Source organism: Tenrec ecaudatus, chromosome 5, assembly GCF_050624435.1.
Source record: "Tenrec ecaudatus isolate mTenEca1 chromosome 5, mTenEca1.hap1, whole genome shotgun sequence".
Taxonomy (NCBI): domain Eukaryota; kingdom Metazoa; phylum Chordata; class Mammalia; order Afrosoricida; family Tenrecidae; genus Tenrec; species Tenrec ecaudatus.
The window spans coordinates 181,673,991-181,692,038 of record NC_134534.1 but is presented as its reverse complement, the minus strand read 5'-3'; the positions used below and the strand labels follow the sequence as shown (position 1 = coordinate 181,692,038).

Genomic DNA, 18,048 nt, shown 5'->3' with positions numbered 1-18,048 from the left:
ATGAAGAAATAAAGGAAAAATAATGGGAAATTCAAATCTTATACCCATCTTACAGACTATAAGAAAGATGACAATACTTCCTAATTTAATAAATATATTTTAATGTAAGATTAATTTTTCTCAGGGTATCTTAATATTTTGAGACAGAATTCCAGGTCAAGGAAACATGCCTTTAAGTTTACTGCCTATTCTTAATAATGCATTTTTATCCATTTGAATTGAGCAATCAGGAATTCTACAAGTGAACTTTGATTTGTTAGTGGACAATCAAAATTTCAAAAAAAGGTTAAGAATACAGGAATAAAAATTAGGCCATGAGCAGCCCCAAACAACATAACAAGAAATATAATCTTAAAAAATGTCCTGAAGATGTATGCATCAGAGGAATATAAAACACACACACCGATTATTGTTGAAATGGCACTTTGTAACACTGGATAGCCTAGCATATACAATGCCTCAATTATTTTTTGGTTTCCTGAGGGCTTAGCACTTGAAAAAAATGCATAACAGATGTGTGCAGAAAAATCAAAAGAAAACCCTATGCAAATGAGCAGATTCATCATGGATATGGAATCAAGATTGACATTCCAGAATGACATGAAACCTGTTACTCCCACAATCACAGAAGCAATAGCAAAAGTTACCCACAAGGAACATACGGGATGAGGAATCAACAGTAAAGAAACAATGAACATAGCTGCCGAGGCGATGATGACACTTCGAACAGTGTTCTCCACGATCACAGCATACTGATCAAAGTATATGAAGGCATGGTTAAAGACCAATAGGGGGACTTTACAGTTCTGAGCGATGCTGCGAAGCTCTAGTAGCATATTCTTCTTCTTGGTTGGCGTAGAAACATCCCTGGTCTGAATAAAGGCCCGGGAAGAAATTATTTCATTTGATAACGAAATATTAACATCGTATACATAACTTGGGAAGTCCTTAAAAAATAGAGGAATGTTACTTATAAAAATATCCTTATCATTGACATCTTTGTTTCTTCCTTTCAAATACTGCACATATGTGTTTAACCAAAACTCGGTGAGATTGCCAGCTACAAACTCACTGTTTTCAAAATCTTTCAAGCATCGTTCCAGTTTTTGCCTAACCTCGTTATTCCAGTAGTCCACCTTTTTGGTAATGACAGCCATAACCACGGGGCCATAGTCTGAAAAATATTCTTCTTCCATATCAAAATATGGTCTGATGTAGGAATCGTCGCTTGCCAGATTTCGAATATCTAACCCTTCCTGCACGCGGAAGCACCCGTAGATACTGCTCATGAGATACAAAATATAGAGCACCACCACCAAAATCTTGATCTCAGTGCTTGTGAGAAAAGGGCCAAAATAGTCTCTAAAGAACAAGTCGACTGGGTGTGTGCCGGTGCCATCTTCATCGGGGAGAGACCCGCAGGGGGCACAGCAGGACTTTTTAAAAGAGGACCACTTTTTGTCAGGACTATCTGCCTTCTTCAGCCAGTGTAGACAGATGACTTCTCTCTTTCCATCCAAGGCCAAAACTGCTCCAAAACAGGTGATGTTATAGATATAGCAGAAGAGCAGCGTTGTCCCCGTGTAGAGCGAGAAGTACTGTATGGACTTGAAAGAGGTCATCACTCCTGTATAGAAGGCCAGGACATTGGTGATGGTGGTGACTGTGATGGACACTGCTGCCTTGGAGTACACCCTGGACATCCGATGCCTTATGCTATCCATCAGGTTGGTCTTCTGCCAGGCAGAAATCATGATAAACATGTCATCAACCCCAACACCTGTAGAAAGAGAAACTGTGTATTCATCTGGAACAATACTGACAGACATTTCAACAGAATGACTCAAACCACTCCCTGTTCATCTAACACGACCTTATTTATCCTGCCCGGTTCCTGCTTGGATCCGACCTGCTCTGTGGTGCTGCTTCTGACTTTCTCTGAATCCGTAACCAAATCTATCACTCTCTTCTTGGCAACAACTCCGTGCTTTGCACACAGCACAGTAAACGCCTAGTAAATGATGTGTTTTTATGGTGGGATCAGGAGACCTGCTTGACAAGGTGGAAGCTGAAGGAGAATGAACAATGTGTCTTTGATTCCACTAAGTTGCTCAGAGGTCTTTTTCCTTCCATCAGCTATTTCACGTCAACCTACGAACATGACGGCCAACATGCTATTGCTTAAAATGCAAGCTGGCTGTATGCGCTCTACAGCTAGCACCTCTCTGTGCTGTCCTTCGAGAGGTGCTGTACAGTTTGCAAAGGAGCCCTCGCTGCACAATAGGTTTTAAGTTGGGCTGTTAACTGGAAGGTTAGCAGTTCAAACCACTGTTCACCCCCTGAGAAAACGATGTGCTGTCTGCTCTTGCCAAGATGGTCAGCCTAGGAAAACCCTGTAGGGGAAGTTTTACTCTATCCTATAGGGTAACTATGAATCAGAATCTACTTCATGGCAATGGTGGATAGAGTTTACACACATGCACACACAGTTTTCCTTCTAGTCTGTTTTTAAATTTTTTAACAGTTTTATTGGAAAAAATCCACTTATCACAAGTAAGTTCAATCAGTCCAAGAAGAGTTGTACAATCATTCCCACAATTTTAGAACATTTCCCTCTTTCTTGTACTCATAGTTATTAGCTCCCCCTTGCCCGCTAACCTCCCTTGTCATACCCCCAAGAAACCATTGCCTCTACATTTACCTATACTAGATTTCATATACCTAAAAACATACAACCCTGCCTCCTCCAAAACAACAACAAAAAACTAACAACAATAACTAAATAAAGCAGGAAAAAACCTCAATTGAAAAGTGGAAGATATTAAAAGCTAGAACAACTTTAAAATGAGTTACAAGGGAGCTCAAAGGACAGTGTTCAATGTTGACACCGCTACAGCTGCCAGAACCCACTTCCCAATGCACTCTGCAGCTGATTGCAAGGCTCGTGACAGCCCCTGCTCTCTGGTGAGAGGAGATTCACCAGAGGCTACGTCCACAAGCATTTCACCCTCACTTTTTCTTTGTTGTTGTTGTTGTTAATGGAAAGTACTTTTAAGCAGGTCAAAAGAGAGATAAAATATTACATTTTAACATAAATGTATCTACTATAATTGCCTTTAAACTATTCTCAGATAATAAGGCTTTGCACATCTCTGCAAATGGATGTTGGCTCCACGGTCATCCATAGACTTCTGCAAACCAAGTGTTCACAATGTAAACTCCTTTCGGTTTGAATGATCTTATTTACAGTCCTGGGATCACACAAGCTGGCTGCTTCTTCCATGTGGACTTAACTGACACCTCACTGAAATGGCTGCTTGTTTGAAAACAAGCCTTTAAGACCACAGATGGTTTTCTTTCTGAGAGCCAGGCACCATCTGGTTTCTTCACTGTACTTTGCTATAGCACTCATCTCATCAGGGATCTCGAGGATGAAGAGGATTGAGCAGGGCCAGGCCATCGGAACTAAGTGTTCTTAGATTGACACTCTAAGTGTGAGCTCAAAATCCATTCCTAAGTCTGTGGTTGTACAGGACTCTGGTTCACTCTAGCGCCGTCATAATCATTTTATGATACAGAGTATTCTAAATGATCCATTTGGTGCAAAAGCTAATTCTATTGATAATGTCATTATTTTAGCCAATGGCACAGAGTTTAAAACACTGTTGAGAAAAGGAAAATGTATGAGAATTACGAACGTGTCCAGATTAAACACTTAAGTGACCGGGCACTCTTTACACAAACAATGATTGATGGTTGGTGATAAGGCAAAGCTTTTAATAATATTCATTCACAATGGCAGAAACAGGCATACCAGATTAATACATGTCATAATAAAGCAAGAAAGGCATTAAAACAATACTACATGGTAGTCTCATCCCTCTAATTGGGGGAATCATTGAGCAGCCTCAAGGCAAGAGATCTGAACCAAAGTCTAACAACCTCCAGTTCTGTACCCTCGGGATAGCAGTCATCTGCTGCTTCTCACGCCAGGAAGTTTCAACCTCCAGTTCAAGGTTACAGGTAAGTTTGAGGTCGTGCCTAGTTGACTTGGTGGGGTTTTCACATCCAATGCTTTTGAAGTGGTCTATGAAGGATGTTGGACACCTTGAAAGACAAGAGTCTAAAGTCCTAGTAGTCTAGCACATGACTTGGCTCACCAAGAGGTGCCTAGAAAGAGGTCAAAAGTGTCTAGTTAGGGAAGACAGTTCAAGGCGAATTCTTTCCTGTTTACCCACCAACAGTAAAGCCTTTGCCTTCTCTGAGACATGCTTGATCCCCTCCCCCACATCTTGTCTTGAAATTCCTGTCGGGTTTGATGATCACCACGGTAAGAGCGTCTGTTGATTTGGAATGGCCTCAGCACTATTCTGTATGGCAACAACAGCATGGTCATCTCCGTCTCCTCTTACCTTGAAAACTGACCCCAGCTGAGGTGAGGTCAAAGTAAAGTGGTTGTTTTTAAGATGTACATATAGAAAGGGTGATGGATGTTAGGCAGGCTCTCTACCGCATTGCTTGGCAGACCACATTACAAGACTGCATGGCCCGGGAGCAGACGTTTGCTTTCATCTTGGTGTTCATGTATGAGGAGTTTTGTTGCTGTTTTTCAGGGATGCAGAGTATTCCACTGTGAGTGTGTACCAGTCTTTTTTATTTTTTAGTCCATTCTTCTACTGATGGGCATTTGAGTTCTTTCCAGCTTCTTGCTACTGTGAACTGTGCTGCAATTAACATGGGAGCGCATGTCTGTTCAATGTGCTCTTATTTCTTTGGGGTCTATGGCCAGCAAAGGTATTGCTGGGTCATGTGGTATCTGTTGCCTGTTTTAGATATCACCAGACCACTTTCCACAACAGTTGTATATACCTACAACTCCACCAGCTCTGTATGAGTTTCCATCTCTCCTCCATACCCTCTCCACTATGTGTTGCTCTGGTTTTGTTTTGTTTTTACTAGATTATCTTTGTGCGTGTTAGACAGTATTTCATCATTTGATTTACTTCTCCCAGATGGTTAGTAAACATGAACGTTTCATGTGTTTGTTAGCCATTCAAGTGTCTTCCTTTGTGAATTGTGTATTTATGTCCCTTGCCAACCTTCAATTTAATTTTTTGAGGTGTTGCAGAATTCCACAGGTTTTAGTAATTAGTCATTTTTCTGTTATGTCATTGTTAAGAGTTCCCCCTCCCATTAGTGAGCTCTTGTTTCACTCTTGATGTACTGAAGTGCTGTATTTTCAATAGCTTCCATTCATTCCATTGTTTTCCACTGTGTATACTTCCTATATTATATTTGGTATTCTACATATGCCCTACGATAGAGCCCTTCAGTTTGTCCCAATTTTTATGCTGGGTTTCCCTTCTATTCCTATTGTATTGAGTGTTTTTATTAGTAATGGGTGCTGGATACTGTCAAGTGCTTTTTATGTATATATTGATATGATTGTGTGATTCTTATTCTTTATCTTGTTTAAGCGGTAGACTACATTGATTATTTTTTGAATGTTGAACCATGCTTGTATCCCAAGTATCCATCCCATTTGGTCATGTTGAATTTTTTTCCTGATATCTTGTTGGATTCTATTGGCCAGGATTTTATTTTTGCATCTATGTTCATGAAAGTTACCGGTGTGCAGTTTTCCGTCTTTGTGGGGTCTTTGGATTTTGGAATCCGGATTGTGCTGGCTTCATAGAATGAGTCTGGACATTTTATGTCCCTTTCTGCATGCTGGAATACTTTGCGTGGAATTGGTGACAGCGCTTTCAGAGTAGAATTCCCCCGGCTGAGCCATCTGGCCCTGGGCTTCTCTTGGTTGGAAGTTTCTTGAGTTCCATCCTTTGCTGTGTGGTTCTTTTAATCATCATGGAGCAGCATTCTTTTCTTTTCCCATCAGTTTTATTGGCTGTTAGTGTCTATTATTGTCTCTCCTTGCATTATTTCTCTTGAAGACTATTTTATTTTTGAAACGTTTTATTAGGGGCTCATACAACTCTTATCACAATCCATACACACATCAATTGTGTAAAGCATATCTGTACATTCATTGCCCTCATCATTTTCAGAGCATTTGCTTTCCACTTAAGCCCTTTGCATCAGGTCCTCTTTTTTTTCCCTCCCTCCCCACTCCCCCTCCCTCATGAGACCTTGATATTTTAGAAATTATTATTTTGTCATATCTTGCCCTGTCCGACATCTCCCTTCACCCCCTTTTCTGTTGTTCGTCCTCCAGGGAGAAGGTCACATGTAGATCCCTGTAATCGGTTCCGTCTTTCCAACTCACTCTCCCTCTACACTCCCAGTATCGCCACCCACACCCCTGGTCCTGAAGGTATCATCCGCCTCGGATTCCCTGTGCCTCCAGCTCCCATCTGCACCAGAGTATATCCTCTGCTCTATCCAGACTTGCAAGGTAGAATTCAGATCATGATAGTTGGGGCGGGGGCAGGGAGGAAGCATTTAGGAACCAGAGGAAAGCTGTATTCTTCATCGGTGCTACATCGCACCCTGACTGACTCATCTCCTCCTCTAGACCCCTCTGTGAGGGGATCTCCAGTGGCCGACAAATGGGTTTTGGGTCTTCACTCTGCACTTCCCCCTTCATTCACTATGGTAAGATCTTTTTCTTCTGATGATGCCTTATACCTGATATTTTATCTGAGATTAATATTGCTACTCCTGCCTTTTTACAGTTGCCATCGGCTTAGTAGATTTTTTGCTGTCCTTTGGTTTTCAGTCTATTTTCTTTTTGAATTTAAGATGTGTCTATTGTCATCATTATATAGACAAGTCTTGTTTCTTACTAGTGCTTTCCAGTCTGCTCTCACTCTGTGTCTTTTGATTGGTGCATTTAAGCCTTTGCCATTCAGTGTCATTGTTGATATATGCAGGTGTGCTGTCATTTTCCTATGTTTGGTTTAACTTTGCTGTTTTATTGCTGTTGTCCATACTCTGGTGCTGCTCTTCTGTCTGATGCTCTCAGGATTGTCTGCTGTTGTTGTTCATCCTCTGTCCATAGTGATCTGGTTAAAATTTTTTGTAATGCTTGTCTTGTTTTTATGAATTGCTTTAGTTTTCCTTTGTCTAGAAATACCTTTATTTCTCGCTCCTATTTAAGGGATAATTTTGCTGGGTGTAAGGTGCTTGGTAGGCAAGTTTTTGGCTTTTCTTTCTCTCAGAGTTTCTACATGTCACTATTTTCTTCTTGCCTTCATAGTTTCTACTGGGAAGTCTGAGCTCATCCAATCAGTTTTCCTTTGTAGGTGACGGTTCCTTTTTTCTTGTAATTGGATTCTTTTATTCTTGTAATTGGATCGTTTGACTATGATATGTCATGAGTTTTTCCTTTTAATCGTCCCCATTTGAAGTTATCTCAGCTTCTTGAATAGCTACTTTCTCCTCCTCTGTAATGTTGGGGAAACTTTCTTCTGTGATTTCTCATACTATTTTCTCTGTAGATTTTTATAATTTCTTCTTGTGCCAGGATCCTGATGAGATATGGGTTGCTTCTCTTGATAGCGTCCGACATCATTCTCAGACTTTCTTCTGAGGTAACAGAATTAAGGAACATAGAAAGGAATAGAATGGAAGGGGTCACTCGATTCATAACAGTAGCATAGTTTGTTTGTTTGGTTGTTTTACGCACTAGTGGGAGGGAAGGAGGGTACCAGGCATCAAAGCAGGAAAGGAGGTGGGAAGGAGAGGGGGGAAAATGTGAAAAATGAAGCTCAGGAACTCATTATGTCATTACAAGCTGCCCATGCAGAGCTATCTCCCAGAGGCTGGAGAGGTAATAGGTCTGGCTGGGTGAGATGCTGCTGTGGCCTAGGAAAATCGGCTGTGCCTCGGGAGGAGCGGGGCAGGGGAGTCGGTCAGCAGGCAGTGCTCGTCTCCCACTTTAGGAAGAGGAGTCTCCTTCGCTTCAAGGTGCACTTCTTGCTGGCAGGAAGGCAGTGCAGGCTCTCTCTCCTAGTGGGAGTTGCTGAGGAGATCATTCTGTGCTTGTTAGCTAGTAGTCATCTTGCCCCAGCCCCTCTGCTCTGCTTTGACACTCCAAAACCAGAACCAAACTCACTGCCATCTGGTGGCTTTTCATACCTATAATCCTATTATTGAAACTTCCTTCACTCAGGTACAGTATTATCTCATCAACATGCATATATTCCTGAGATCAGAAATAGGCATCAAAGTAAGTCCTCAAATTGTTTACATTTCATTGCTTTTCGGTAACTAGGCTTTTCTATAATCATGCTTCACCAATCTGTTTGGCACAGTGTAGATATGAAAATGTCTGAGGACACTTATAATTGCAGAGTGAAAAGGACGGCTACCAAGAAGAAAGGGATAGCTTGAGCGTGCCACCTCCATCAAATCTTCTGCTGGAACCGACACAACTTCCACTCGTCCAAACCTCTCTCTGTGTGCTCACGCAGAACCAGTGCGTGGGCCAGAACTTCTGATCGCAGTGTCAACCCTTTAAAACGGTCTTCTTGGATTACATGACAAAGTTGGGGAGAGGGCACTGGGATCGCAACACAGCACCTGCTTCAAACATTCTATGAGTAAGGCCAAGGTTGAAGGATTCATAGGCACAAAGTCTGTGTAGTTTGCCATAAGCTTAAGGATTTTAACTTTAAAGATTCAAATTGGGCTCAGCCTGGAGAAAGAGAAGATGTGTTTTTATAAATACCTCCTATCATCGATTTTAAAAATACATTCCATTACTTACAGAACCTTGCTTAACATTCTTAAGCAATTGACTTAACATCGACTCATTTCTTGAGTTACTGAAACTGTATGTAAACCCATTAATCATAACACATACCCACACATACAGGCTTCAGTATGCACTGAGTGATGAGGTATATGTGTGCACGTGTGTACTAGGAATGGGCCCTGAACAGTTAGACTAAATAGACTGACATTCAGCACACAGTTTGTCTACTACTTTCTCAAAAACCAACAACAAAACCAAATCACTGCCTTCAAGTCAATTCTGCTCCTGGTGTGACACTCTGGGACAGGGTGGAACTGTTCCTGAGGGTTTCTGAGACTGTAACTCTTTTGGGGGCGTAGAGAACCTCATGTCTCCTCTCATGGAGCGGCTGGTGATTTTGATGATCACAGCCTGATGTGAAGCCACTGTGCCACCTTCTCCAGGAAACCAAAGAGTATTTCCTTCCACGTTGTTTGCTTTCCAAAATATAGGCACCTTTGCTTTCTCATGCCAATTGTACATTAAATTCAATAAGGACAGAAAAATACTAAACCAAATTTAAAACAATGACAGGTCCAGCTTTCAGGGAATTTTTGTTAGTATTCTGATGTATAATCATCTTAGAACTTGTTTTATGTTACTAAATACACATTTGTTTCTCTCCATTCAAAACATTGTGTTTCTAACCAGCATTGTCCTTTAACATTATATATCTACTCCTTAAGGATTGACTAAGTATTTCCATATGCTACATTTAACTAGATTATCCTCAGTATTTTCCACTCTGAATCACTTATTCTACACATGGGACACTTGACTAATCACTAGTATAAATTTCTTGAGTGGAGCTGGTGGGTAAGAAGAATTAAGTATTTCAGCTCCGAAAGTGTGCACCCATTAATGCTTCATTCCTGCTATATATGAGAGTGGTTATTTGCACTCAAAATTTTGCTCTTGTTTATTAATCTCATGTGAAAATCATAGGTCTCATTTTTGTTTAACTTATATCCCTTGATTATTTGACAGGTCAACCAAAGCTTTTTTCTTAAATCTTAAGAGACTTGCATGTTGTTTCGTGGGTGTGAATTCATGACCTTTGGTCCATTACCTCATTGGGGCAATAGATTTTTTTTTTCCCACTGTAAAGACACTCAGAGGATTCCGTGTGTTTTTCCTGTGTGCTGCTGCCTTGCTTTGGCTCTGTACACCCACCTAAATATAATTGTTTTCCTCTGCCTGATCTTAGCTTCGTGATCTAACCCACGCCCCTACCTCTACCATGGGCAGCCTCACATGTGTGTTTGACTCACCTAGAATCAGGAAGGGTGAATTTGCCACTATGAGCACAAATGGGACTCCGATGGCCAGCATCAGGCCAAAGCCACTCACGACAGCGATGATTGCAGAAATCACTCCAAACGATGCAACCCACATTTTGTTTCGCACACAGTCAAGCCTGCCAAGGAGGAGGGACACATTGTGGGATTTGTGGTGGTAGCTTCCACTTGTAAACTCTACCAACCCCCAACACTCTTGCTTTGAAAGCCTATTCAGAAACCTAGAGGGCAGTCTCTCTCCCCTATCCCCACCATGCTCCCCTGATAGAAGAATCTATCATTTGAGATCGAAAGGACAATAAAAGAGGAGGAGGAGGAATGGAAACAGGAAACTCAGAGAGGACGTGGGATAAGCGATGGTCTATTGAGGGCAGAGAAACACATGAGGTGAAAACAAGATGTGTAGGAGATGTCGAAGATAAAACTGATGATCTGCTCCATAAACGTTCATGTAATTCACAGTAAAATTCTTTTTATAAAAAGATTATGCCAGAAAGATGGCTTGCAGTCACATAGTGAAAGGATTCTTATGCTGTTCAAAAGAGTTTATACATTGTCTAAAAGTAGCAGGTTGGCCATTAAAGAATCAGATAAAAAACGAAAGAAAGAAGGCTTGAGGGCAACGGTTCCAATGCTCGACTGTAGCCGCCCTTTCATCTCCATGGCCCAAGCAGCAAACACTAGCTCAGCTGCTAACTCAGCAGTTCAAACCTACCAGCAGCTCCAGGAGGGGAAATCTGCAGATATTCTAGTTCCCAGACGGATTTTGCTTAGGTAGATCACCCCACTGTCAATCAGTGGTTTCAGCTCTTAGTGACCCTACAAAGGATTTGTGAGGCCGTAAATCTTTATGGGAGCAGATAGCCTCAACTGTCTCCTGGGGTGTAAGAAGCTAGTGGATTTGAACTTCTGACCCTGTTGTTAGCCAGCTAACACTTACCTGACAATGCCACCTGGGCTCCTTAATGAGTTCATCAGAACCACTTAAACAAAGTCTTTAAAATTTACATTTCCTGGGACCTAGTCTTACAGATTCTGATGCTGCGGAAGCTACATGTTGACAATTGTCCGCATATGAGTCCAATGTTTAAGCTTTAGCACTGGCAGCGAAGGAGTTCATTTCTGGAAGTTTCTTCTTACTAAGTAGGGCGCATTGTATTTTAACTTTAAAAAAATGGTGTTGTGTCTGCTTGGTAAAAGCGCTCCATCTTTCTTGAAATGTAATGGTGCCTACCATGAATAAACCAAAGATACTTGAGGAAGGAAAAGTTTTCAATATTTCATCAGAAGTTCTAATGATCCAATATGTGGTATGCCTTTGGCAAATTTCTGAACTGTCAGGTAATTTTGAAATACTCTGGAAGCTCACTATAGTACCATTTGCTTTAAGACCAAACAAAATTCATTTTGGAGGCAAAGCTTTGGTCAAAGTTTTACTGGTCTTCACATGACTTCACGACAGTATGCCTTAGTAAAGACTCTACAGAAGATATGTGCACGCTTGCCAGGCATCAACCTCAGAGCTAAATGCATGAGATAGGCAACATCGTGTTATCTTAAAGACTGTGTAAGTGGTGCCCACCAGAAAGAGGTGAGACCCTCAAGAGAGCAAAGGAAGGGCAGTGCGAGACTTCCAAGGACCCTAGAGAAGTACCCCTACCCTGACCCCCAGGAGACCAGCTTTATCCTCCAGCTCAGAGTAGCCTGCCTCAGACTACCCTGCAGCATGTAAGACTCAAGAGGCTTGCTCCTTTTCCTCCTCTTGAGCCTCAGGACTGGAGGAGGAGGAAGCAGAACAAACCCAGTAAATAAACCTCCTCTTCTGACTAAGGGCTTATCACAAGTAGCATGCAGCAGCTAAGGGTTGGGTGGAGGGTTGGGGATTGAGCGATGCCCACAATTTAACTTCAATTTAATCTACTACTTTTTTTTAAACATAGACATTCTGATCACAGGACTTTACATTATACGAAATGGCTACAAAATTGCTGAAATCTACCCAGTTTTGCTGAAAATTGCAAGGGGAAAAAAAAAAACTATGCACAAAATTGAAAGGGAACCAAATCCAAAACCAAATTGAGTGCCATCAAGTCATTTCTGACTCATTGTGCCTCGATAGGTTAGAGTAGAACTGTCCCAGTGGGTTGCCGAGACTGTAACTCTGCACGGGAGTAGAAAGCCTCATCTTTCTCCAGTGGAGTGGCGGTGGTTTCAAACTGCTGACCTGGTGGTTAGCACCCCAAAGGGTAACCCACTTGTTATATCATCAAGGCTCCTAAATTGACACAAAATAGAGTCGATTTATGTTTATACCTCCTGCTGGTCACATCACTCTAAAGTTCCAGGCATCCTCAAACTACGGACACATGCAGCCTGCCGTGGACATTTATCTGGCCCGCCGAGTGTTTTTGCCCCGTTTTTTAACTTCAAAATAAGTTATGTGCAGTGTGCATAAGAATTTGTTCACAGTTTTTTTTAATAAACTACAGTCCGGCCCTCCAACGAGTCTGAGGGACAGTGAACTGGCCCCCTGTTTAGAAAGTTTGAGGACCCCCTGGTCTAAACAATCCTCTACCTTGACTGTAAATCATTTTCTAACTGCCTCCAATACTAGGTAGACCATCTGCATCTTTGTCCACAATCATTTATGTAGATTAAATGATAAATCTGTATTTTTCAGAACACTGTATCAAATATAAAAGTTTTCTCAAATCAATTATTGGTGGATTTCAACGTCTAGGTACCCTGTAACCCCCACTATGCCATCCAATTCAACGAAACTGAGTTTTGTTTGCGTCTTTATGTCAATCTCCTTATTTTCCTGGTTTCTTTCTTTGTTTTCTAAAGGATATAGTTTGCTTTTCAGGGATAATGAAATTAAGATAATTTACCTGGACCTCTTCTTTCTTAAAATCCACACAGCTCATTCTGTAATCTGATTCTAAACCCACATGCACATGAGGATATCAAGAGAAAATAAACATATATCCCTAGATTTAACTCTCAGATATGTTGACTCAGGAAGATAGAGCCTGATAATATATATTTTAGGATTCTAGAGGTGATGCTGACATGAGTTTTCGGGGGGAAAAAACTCATCTCGGTGGCTCCTTCTATGTTTGTACTCAGTGGTTTGCTGATAGTGTTTATATTTTAACTTTCTAATCTTGATCATAATGGGGCCCTGGTGGTGTGGAGGGTTGTGCATTGGGTGGAAAACTGGAAGGTTGGCAGTTCAAAACCACCAGCAGTTCCTTGGAAGCAAGATGAGGTCTGCTACCCTTGTATGGATTTACAGTCTCAGAAACTCACACGGTTTTACTCTGACGTGTAAGGTCACTATTAGTCGGAATTGGCTTGATGGCAGTGACTCTGGTGTGCGTTGAGAATCTTGCTCATGCAAGCTCGAAGGAGCCCCAAGGCCTAGACGACACCCTTTAAATGTTCATCAAGGTACACTTCACCTTAGAACAATGGAGACATCAAAGTCAATTCTGGTAGAACTTCTTTTATTATATAGGTGCCTTTCACAGGGAACAATACATAAGATAAAATACATAAGGGACAAAGAATGTATCAAATCAAATGGAACTTGCCACAGTTTCTATCTACTATTCTGTTGGAATGTATGTTACTACCGCCCATGGGGCAGAATAAAGGACGTCACCAGGCTTTAAAAAGAGTTAAACAAATATTAAAAAGTGTTATTATTTTCTTACCTGTAGCATGATATGATGGCAAATGCTATGATTAGAATGTAGGTCAAGTGAAACAAAGGGATCACTTTTACCGAGGCTTTCTTAAATTCCAATTGTCTGGAAAGTGATGTAAAGTAGACTACCTGCCACAGAAATATGCTCATATAAATAACCTTCAACTCCACTGTTTGTGTGTGAATTACAAACACTACAGCACTTTGTTGATGGAAATAACATGTCACCATCGAGGAAAAGGTCACAATATATGTAGGTCATGGCTTTAGAATTTAGATTATGAAGATGGTGATATGCCTTTGCTTCCTCCTACAGATCCTTAGCATGCTTCCCCAAATCCCCCCATTAGGTTGATCATTCCTGAATATACAAATTTTTCATTTTATATAAAACCATGAAACCTGGATCACATTCTTAACTGTAGAAATTAATGGGTTTCCCCCCTAACTCTTAAAAAGCAGGGTGGCAAATTTTCCTCCTATCATGACATAGCTGTAATTTCACAGAGGCTTGGTAGTCAAAGGCCGTTTCCAGCAGAGACATCGCTTTGACTAGGCTTATTGAGAAGCCATCAGTACGACTGTCAGCTCAACTTTACTGCTCAGCCCGGCAGGGTACTCACTGCTTTCTCCAGGATTCCCCTGAAACGCACCCAACCAAATGGAACTTGCGCTGAACGACCGTATTTCGTCCTTTCTAAACACTCCCAGAAGCCAGTGTCCACACCTCAGCTCGAGGACCAGAAAACCCAGCCTCAAAAGTAAACGTGAAGATGGGCGAATCTGCGGAAGCAGGCCTGCTCAGCAGCACGCAGTACCGAGCACGTGCCTGTGGATGTAAGACGGGCGCCTTCTTCGCAGAGTGCCCTACGCAAGTATCCAACACAGTCAAGTTCGGCTCGAAGTCAAGGGGACCACCCTCCCACACCCCTGTCTTGCTACCGACCTGGGGGCAAATGAGTCACCATCCCTTCTTCTCCTGGCTTCCCGCTAAACCCCAGTGGCCAGGTACCTCGGTCTTCTTCAAGATGAGCCCTTTCTTCAAGTCGTTAAACTGCTCCAGAAAGTGCCTCAGCCACGTCTTGCTGTTCTCCTTGTCCACGGGGTCATCGGTCCTCAGGAAATACTGCAGCCGCAGGGCTTTGGCCAGCAGGATGAAGCGGTTGTTCCCCCTCCGGTCCCCTAGGGTGATCCCCCCGATGGTGCGGGTCAAGTAGATGGCCTGCTGGTTCCGCTGGAAGGCGGGAAACGTGAGGTCAGCGAAGTTCAGGTTTCGCTGGTACTTCCAGGCGGCCAGCACGGGGTTGGAGGGCATGCAGCCTCCCCGGACCTTGGCGCACACTTGGCTGTAGGGGAGGGCGGTTCCGTTTTCCGTGGTGGCTACCAGGGCCTGCACCGCGCTGTCCACGGTTTTAATCTCCTCGAAAACGTCGGCTTTGAGCAGCGAGGCGGTGTGCGAGACCACCAGCAGGGTAGCGTAGTGGACTTCAATGCTCTTCCGGATGGCAGAGAAGTTGGGCGGGTCGATGGTAAAGTGCCGCTGCACAAAGGCCCGCTCCCTCTTGGACGGGCTCCCCACCGGCGAGTACTGCTCCTCCATGTTTTCTTCTTTGTACTTAGGCAGGTGGACGAAGCCCACCGAGAGGAAGACGGTGGTCATCACGGGCGCCAGGAGGAAGAACCACGGGTACGAGCCCACGGCCCAGCCCAGCCGCTGGAAGAACCTGTTGAGCGGCGCCTCCAGGCAGTCCGTGTGGCAGCGGCCCCGCACCGGCGCCTCCGAGTCGGACAAGCTGCGCGGCAGCGAGTCGGTCCTCCGCAGGTTCGAGCCCCACGGCGGCCGTGTGGAGTCCCATCCCTCAGAGACTCGCTCCGCGGGCGGCGGCGGCGGCGACTGCGTTGGCGTCAGCGGCCGTGGCGGCTGCGGCCGTAGCGGCGTCGGCGGCGTGGAGCCGGATCCCTCAGGGACGCGCTCCTCCGCGCCCGTGCCCCGCCCCGCCGCCGCCTCCTCAGACGTGCCCGCTTCCTTCCCCGACGTGCCCTCTTCCTTTGCCGATGCGCCCTCTTCCTTCCCCGACGTGCCCTCTTCCTTCCCCGACGTGCCTGCTTCCTTCGCCGACGTGCCCTCTTCCTTCCCCGATGTGCCCTCTTCCTTCCCCGACTTGCGCTTTTCCTTCGCCGACGTGCCCTCTTCCTTCGCCGACGTGCCTGCTTCCTTCCCCGACGTGCCCTCTTCCTTCGCCGACGTGCCCTCTTCCTTCGCCGACGTGCCCTCTTCCTTCGCTGACGTGCCCTCTTCCTTCCCCGACGTGCCCTCTTCCTTCGCCGACGCGCCCTCTTCCTTCCCCGACGTGCGCTTTTCCTTCGCCGACGCGCCCTCTTCCTCCGCGCTCGCAGACTCCGCGGGCCCCGCGTCCGCAGGGAGGCCGGCGCTCATTTTCGGGCCGGGAGGCGACGTTTAAAGATGGAACGGCGGGCGGCCGGCCGTGAAGGCAACGGCTGGACGAACTCGGCTGCCCGCCTCACCAGTTGGCGCTGGGAGAATTCCTAACGGAGTCTGCGCCGGCTCGTGCTGGCCCGGAGGCCCGGGGCTTCCCCGCCAGGCCACGAGCCTCAGGGTCGCCAGTTCGAACCCACCGGCGGCTCCCGCGGGAGCCAGACTGCGCGAGTGCTCTGTTGGCCCCGTTGGTCTGTGTGGGGTTCACCCAGCTGGGGTCGGGGTGGGTCCAGTGGATGTGAGACGTCTTCTTGAAGGTGAGTGAACGTCGTGCCTGCCCGACCCAAACTCGTGTTAAACGGGACCCAGAGACTTGTGTCCAGGCCCCGCCGCCGCAGAGAGGGGAACAAGGTCAGAGCGAACCCTGATCCACTCAAAGCCCGTCCTGAAGAGGACCATCCTGTGACATGTTCAATTGCTGGAGGGATACAAAGCCAAGCCAACCAACCCAAAGCACACCCTTCAGCCTGGAATTTTGTACTCAAGGAAATGATCTTTTATTACTAGTTTAAATAATACAGCAGTTGACTGAACTGTGTCATTTTCCCCAACAACGCGGTACAATCATTCCCTGAAGATTGTAGTGACCATCCTTCTCAGTCCGCAAAATGACTTCCTCAGTCAATGTGCCCACCTCCTACCTCTTTGCATTCTCTTCTGCGTTTGCAGGGAATTGCTCTAGAGCATCATGTGAACTATCTGTCACACTCACACACACACACACACACACACACACACACACACACACACACACACACACACACACCAATACCACCAAAACATGGTCTTCAGCAGCCCCGCCATGACAGTCAGGAAATGGCAAGGAAAGAAAAGAATGACCTTTTCAGACCAACAGGTGGAAAAGAAATTACCAAGGAAGCAAGCACTTGTACTACAATCAATGCTAAAGAACCCATAGCTTATCAAAGTCATTCGTAGAAGGAAACCTATAGCTTTAAAGATATTAAAAAAGAAGAAAGGTTTGAAATCAAGGATCTAAGGTACTGTCTTAAAATGCTGGGGGTGGGGGATCAGAAAATTAAGCTTAAGTACAAGACAAGATGGGATAGAAAGCAGTGGGAAAAGTCAATAAGCAAATGAGGAAACTATAGAACAACTAATGTTATAGAACCAAATACCGGTGCTTTGAAATTTTTAATAAAAATGCTAACTCCTTGGCTGCATTGATCAAGAAATAAGAGATGTGATGCAAATGGACAATATCAAGCATTAAACGGGGGATGTTGCTAAAAAGTCTAGAGATGAGAAATTGATAATAAGGAAATATTCATTGAGCACTTAACTGACATGAATAAATTCCTTATAAGACACAACATACCCAAACTGACCCAAGAAAAAGTTTGAGATCTGAAAAAATTTATAGTTTTTCCCAATAAAGCAAACTTAAGCCCTAGACGACTTCATTGGTAAAGTCTAACAAGCACGCAAGAAAGAAACGCGATCAACCACATCTTCTATTTCAGAAAACAGAAGGAATACCCAGCAGCCTGTTACCTGAAGGCAGCATAATAAGCTAAGAAAGACATTACAAGAAAAGAGCATGGCAAGCCAATATTCTTCATGAGCCCTGGAACAAGTATTACTGGTAAAATATAGATTTTAATAAAAGCAACAACATATGAAAAGAATAATTTGCTATGACCAGCTATGGGTTATTCTAAGAATACAAGATTAGTGTAAGTTAAAAGAGAAAAATGAAATCATCTGTGGTAGTTACTCAATTTCATGTCAACTTGAAGATATAGAGATGTAGGGGTGGTATTCA

At 43.9% G+C, this 18,048-nt stretch overlaps 1 protein-coding gene across 1 annotated transcript; it reads right to left on the bottom strand.

Moving 5' to 3' along the window:
* Positions 1 to 275: 275 nt before the first annotated feature.
* On the bottom strand, positions 276 to 16,202 carry PTCHD3 (patched domain containing 3). The gene is made up of 5 exons (XM_075550915.1): positions 15,661 to 16,202; positions 14,778 to 15,558; positions 13,773 to 13,894; positions 10,027 to 10,172; positions 276 to 1,780 (listed from the first exon to the last, which is right to left on the bottom strand). The coding sequence occupies exons 1-5, from the start codon at positions 16,200 to 16,202 to the stop codon at positions 276 to 278; spliced, it is 3,096 nt and encodes a 1,031-aa protein (XP_075407030.1).
* Positions 16,203 to 18,048: the final 1,846 nt, after the last annotated feature.

Excerpts from the sequence above, each read along its gene's own strand:
- PTCHD3 (XM_075550915.1), bottom strand. The coding sequence starts at position 16,202 with ATGAGCGCCGGCCTCCCTGCGGACGCGGGGCCCGCGGAGTCTGCGAGC. Across the intron at positions 15,559-15,660 it reads CGGCCGCTGACGCCAACGCA|CTTGTCCGACTCGGAGGCGC; the intron begins GTCGCCGCCGCC and ends GCTGCCGCGCAG. Across the intron at positions 10,173-13,772 it reads GCCATCATATCATGCTACAG|GCTTGACTGTGTGCGAAACA; the intron begins GTAAGAAAATAA and ends CCTCCTTGGCAG.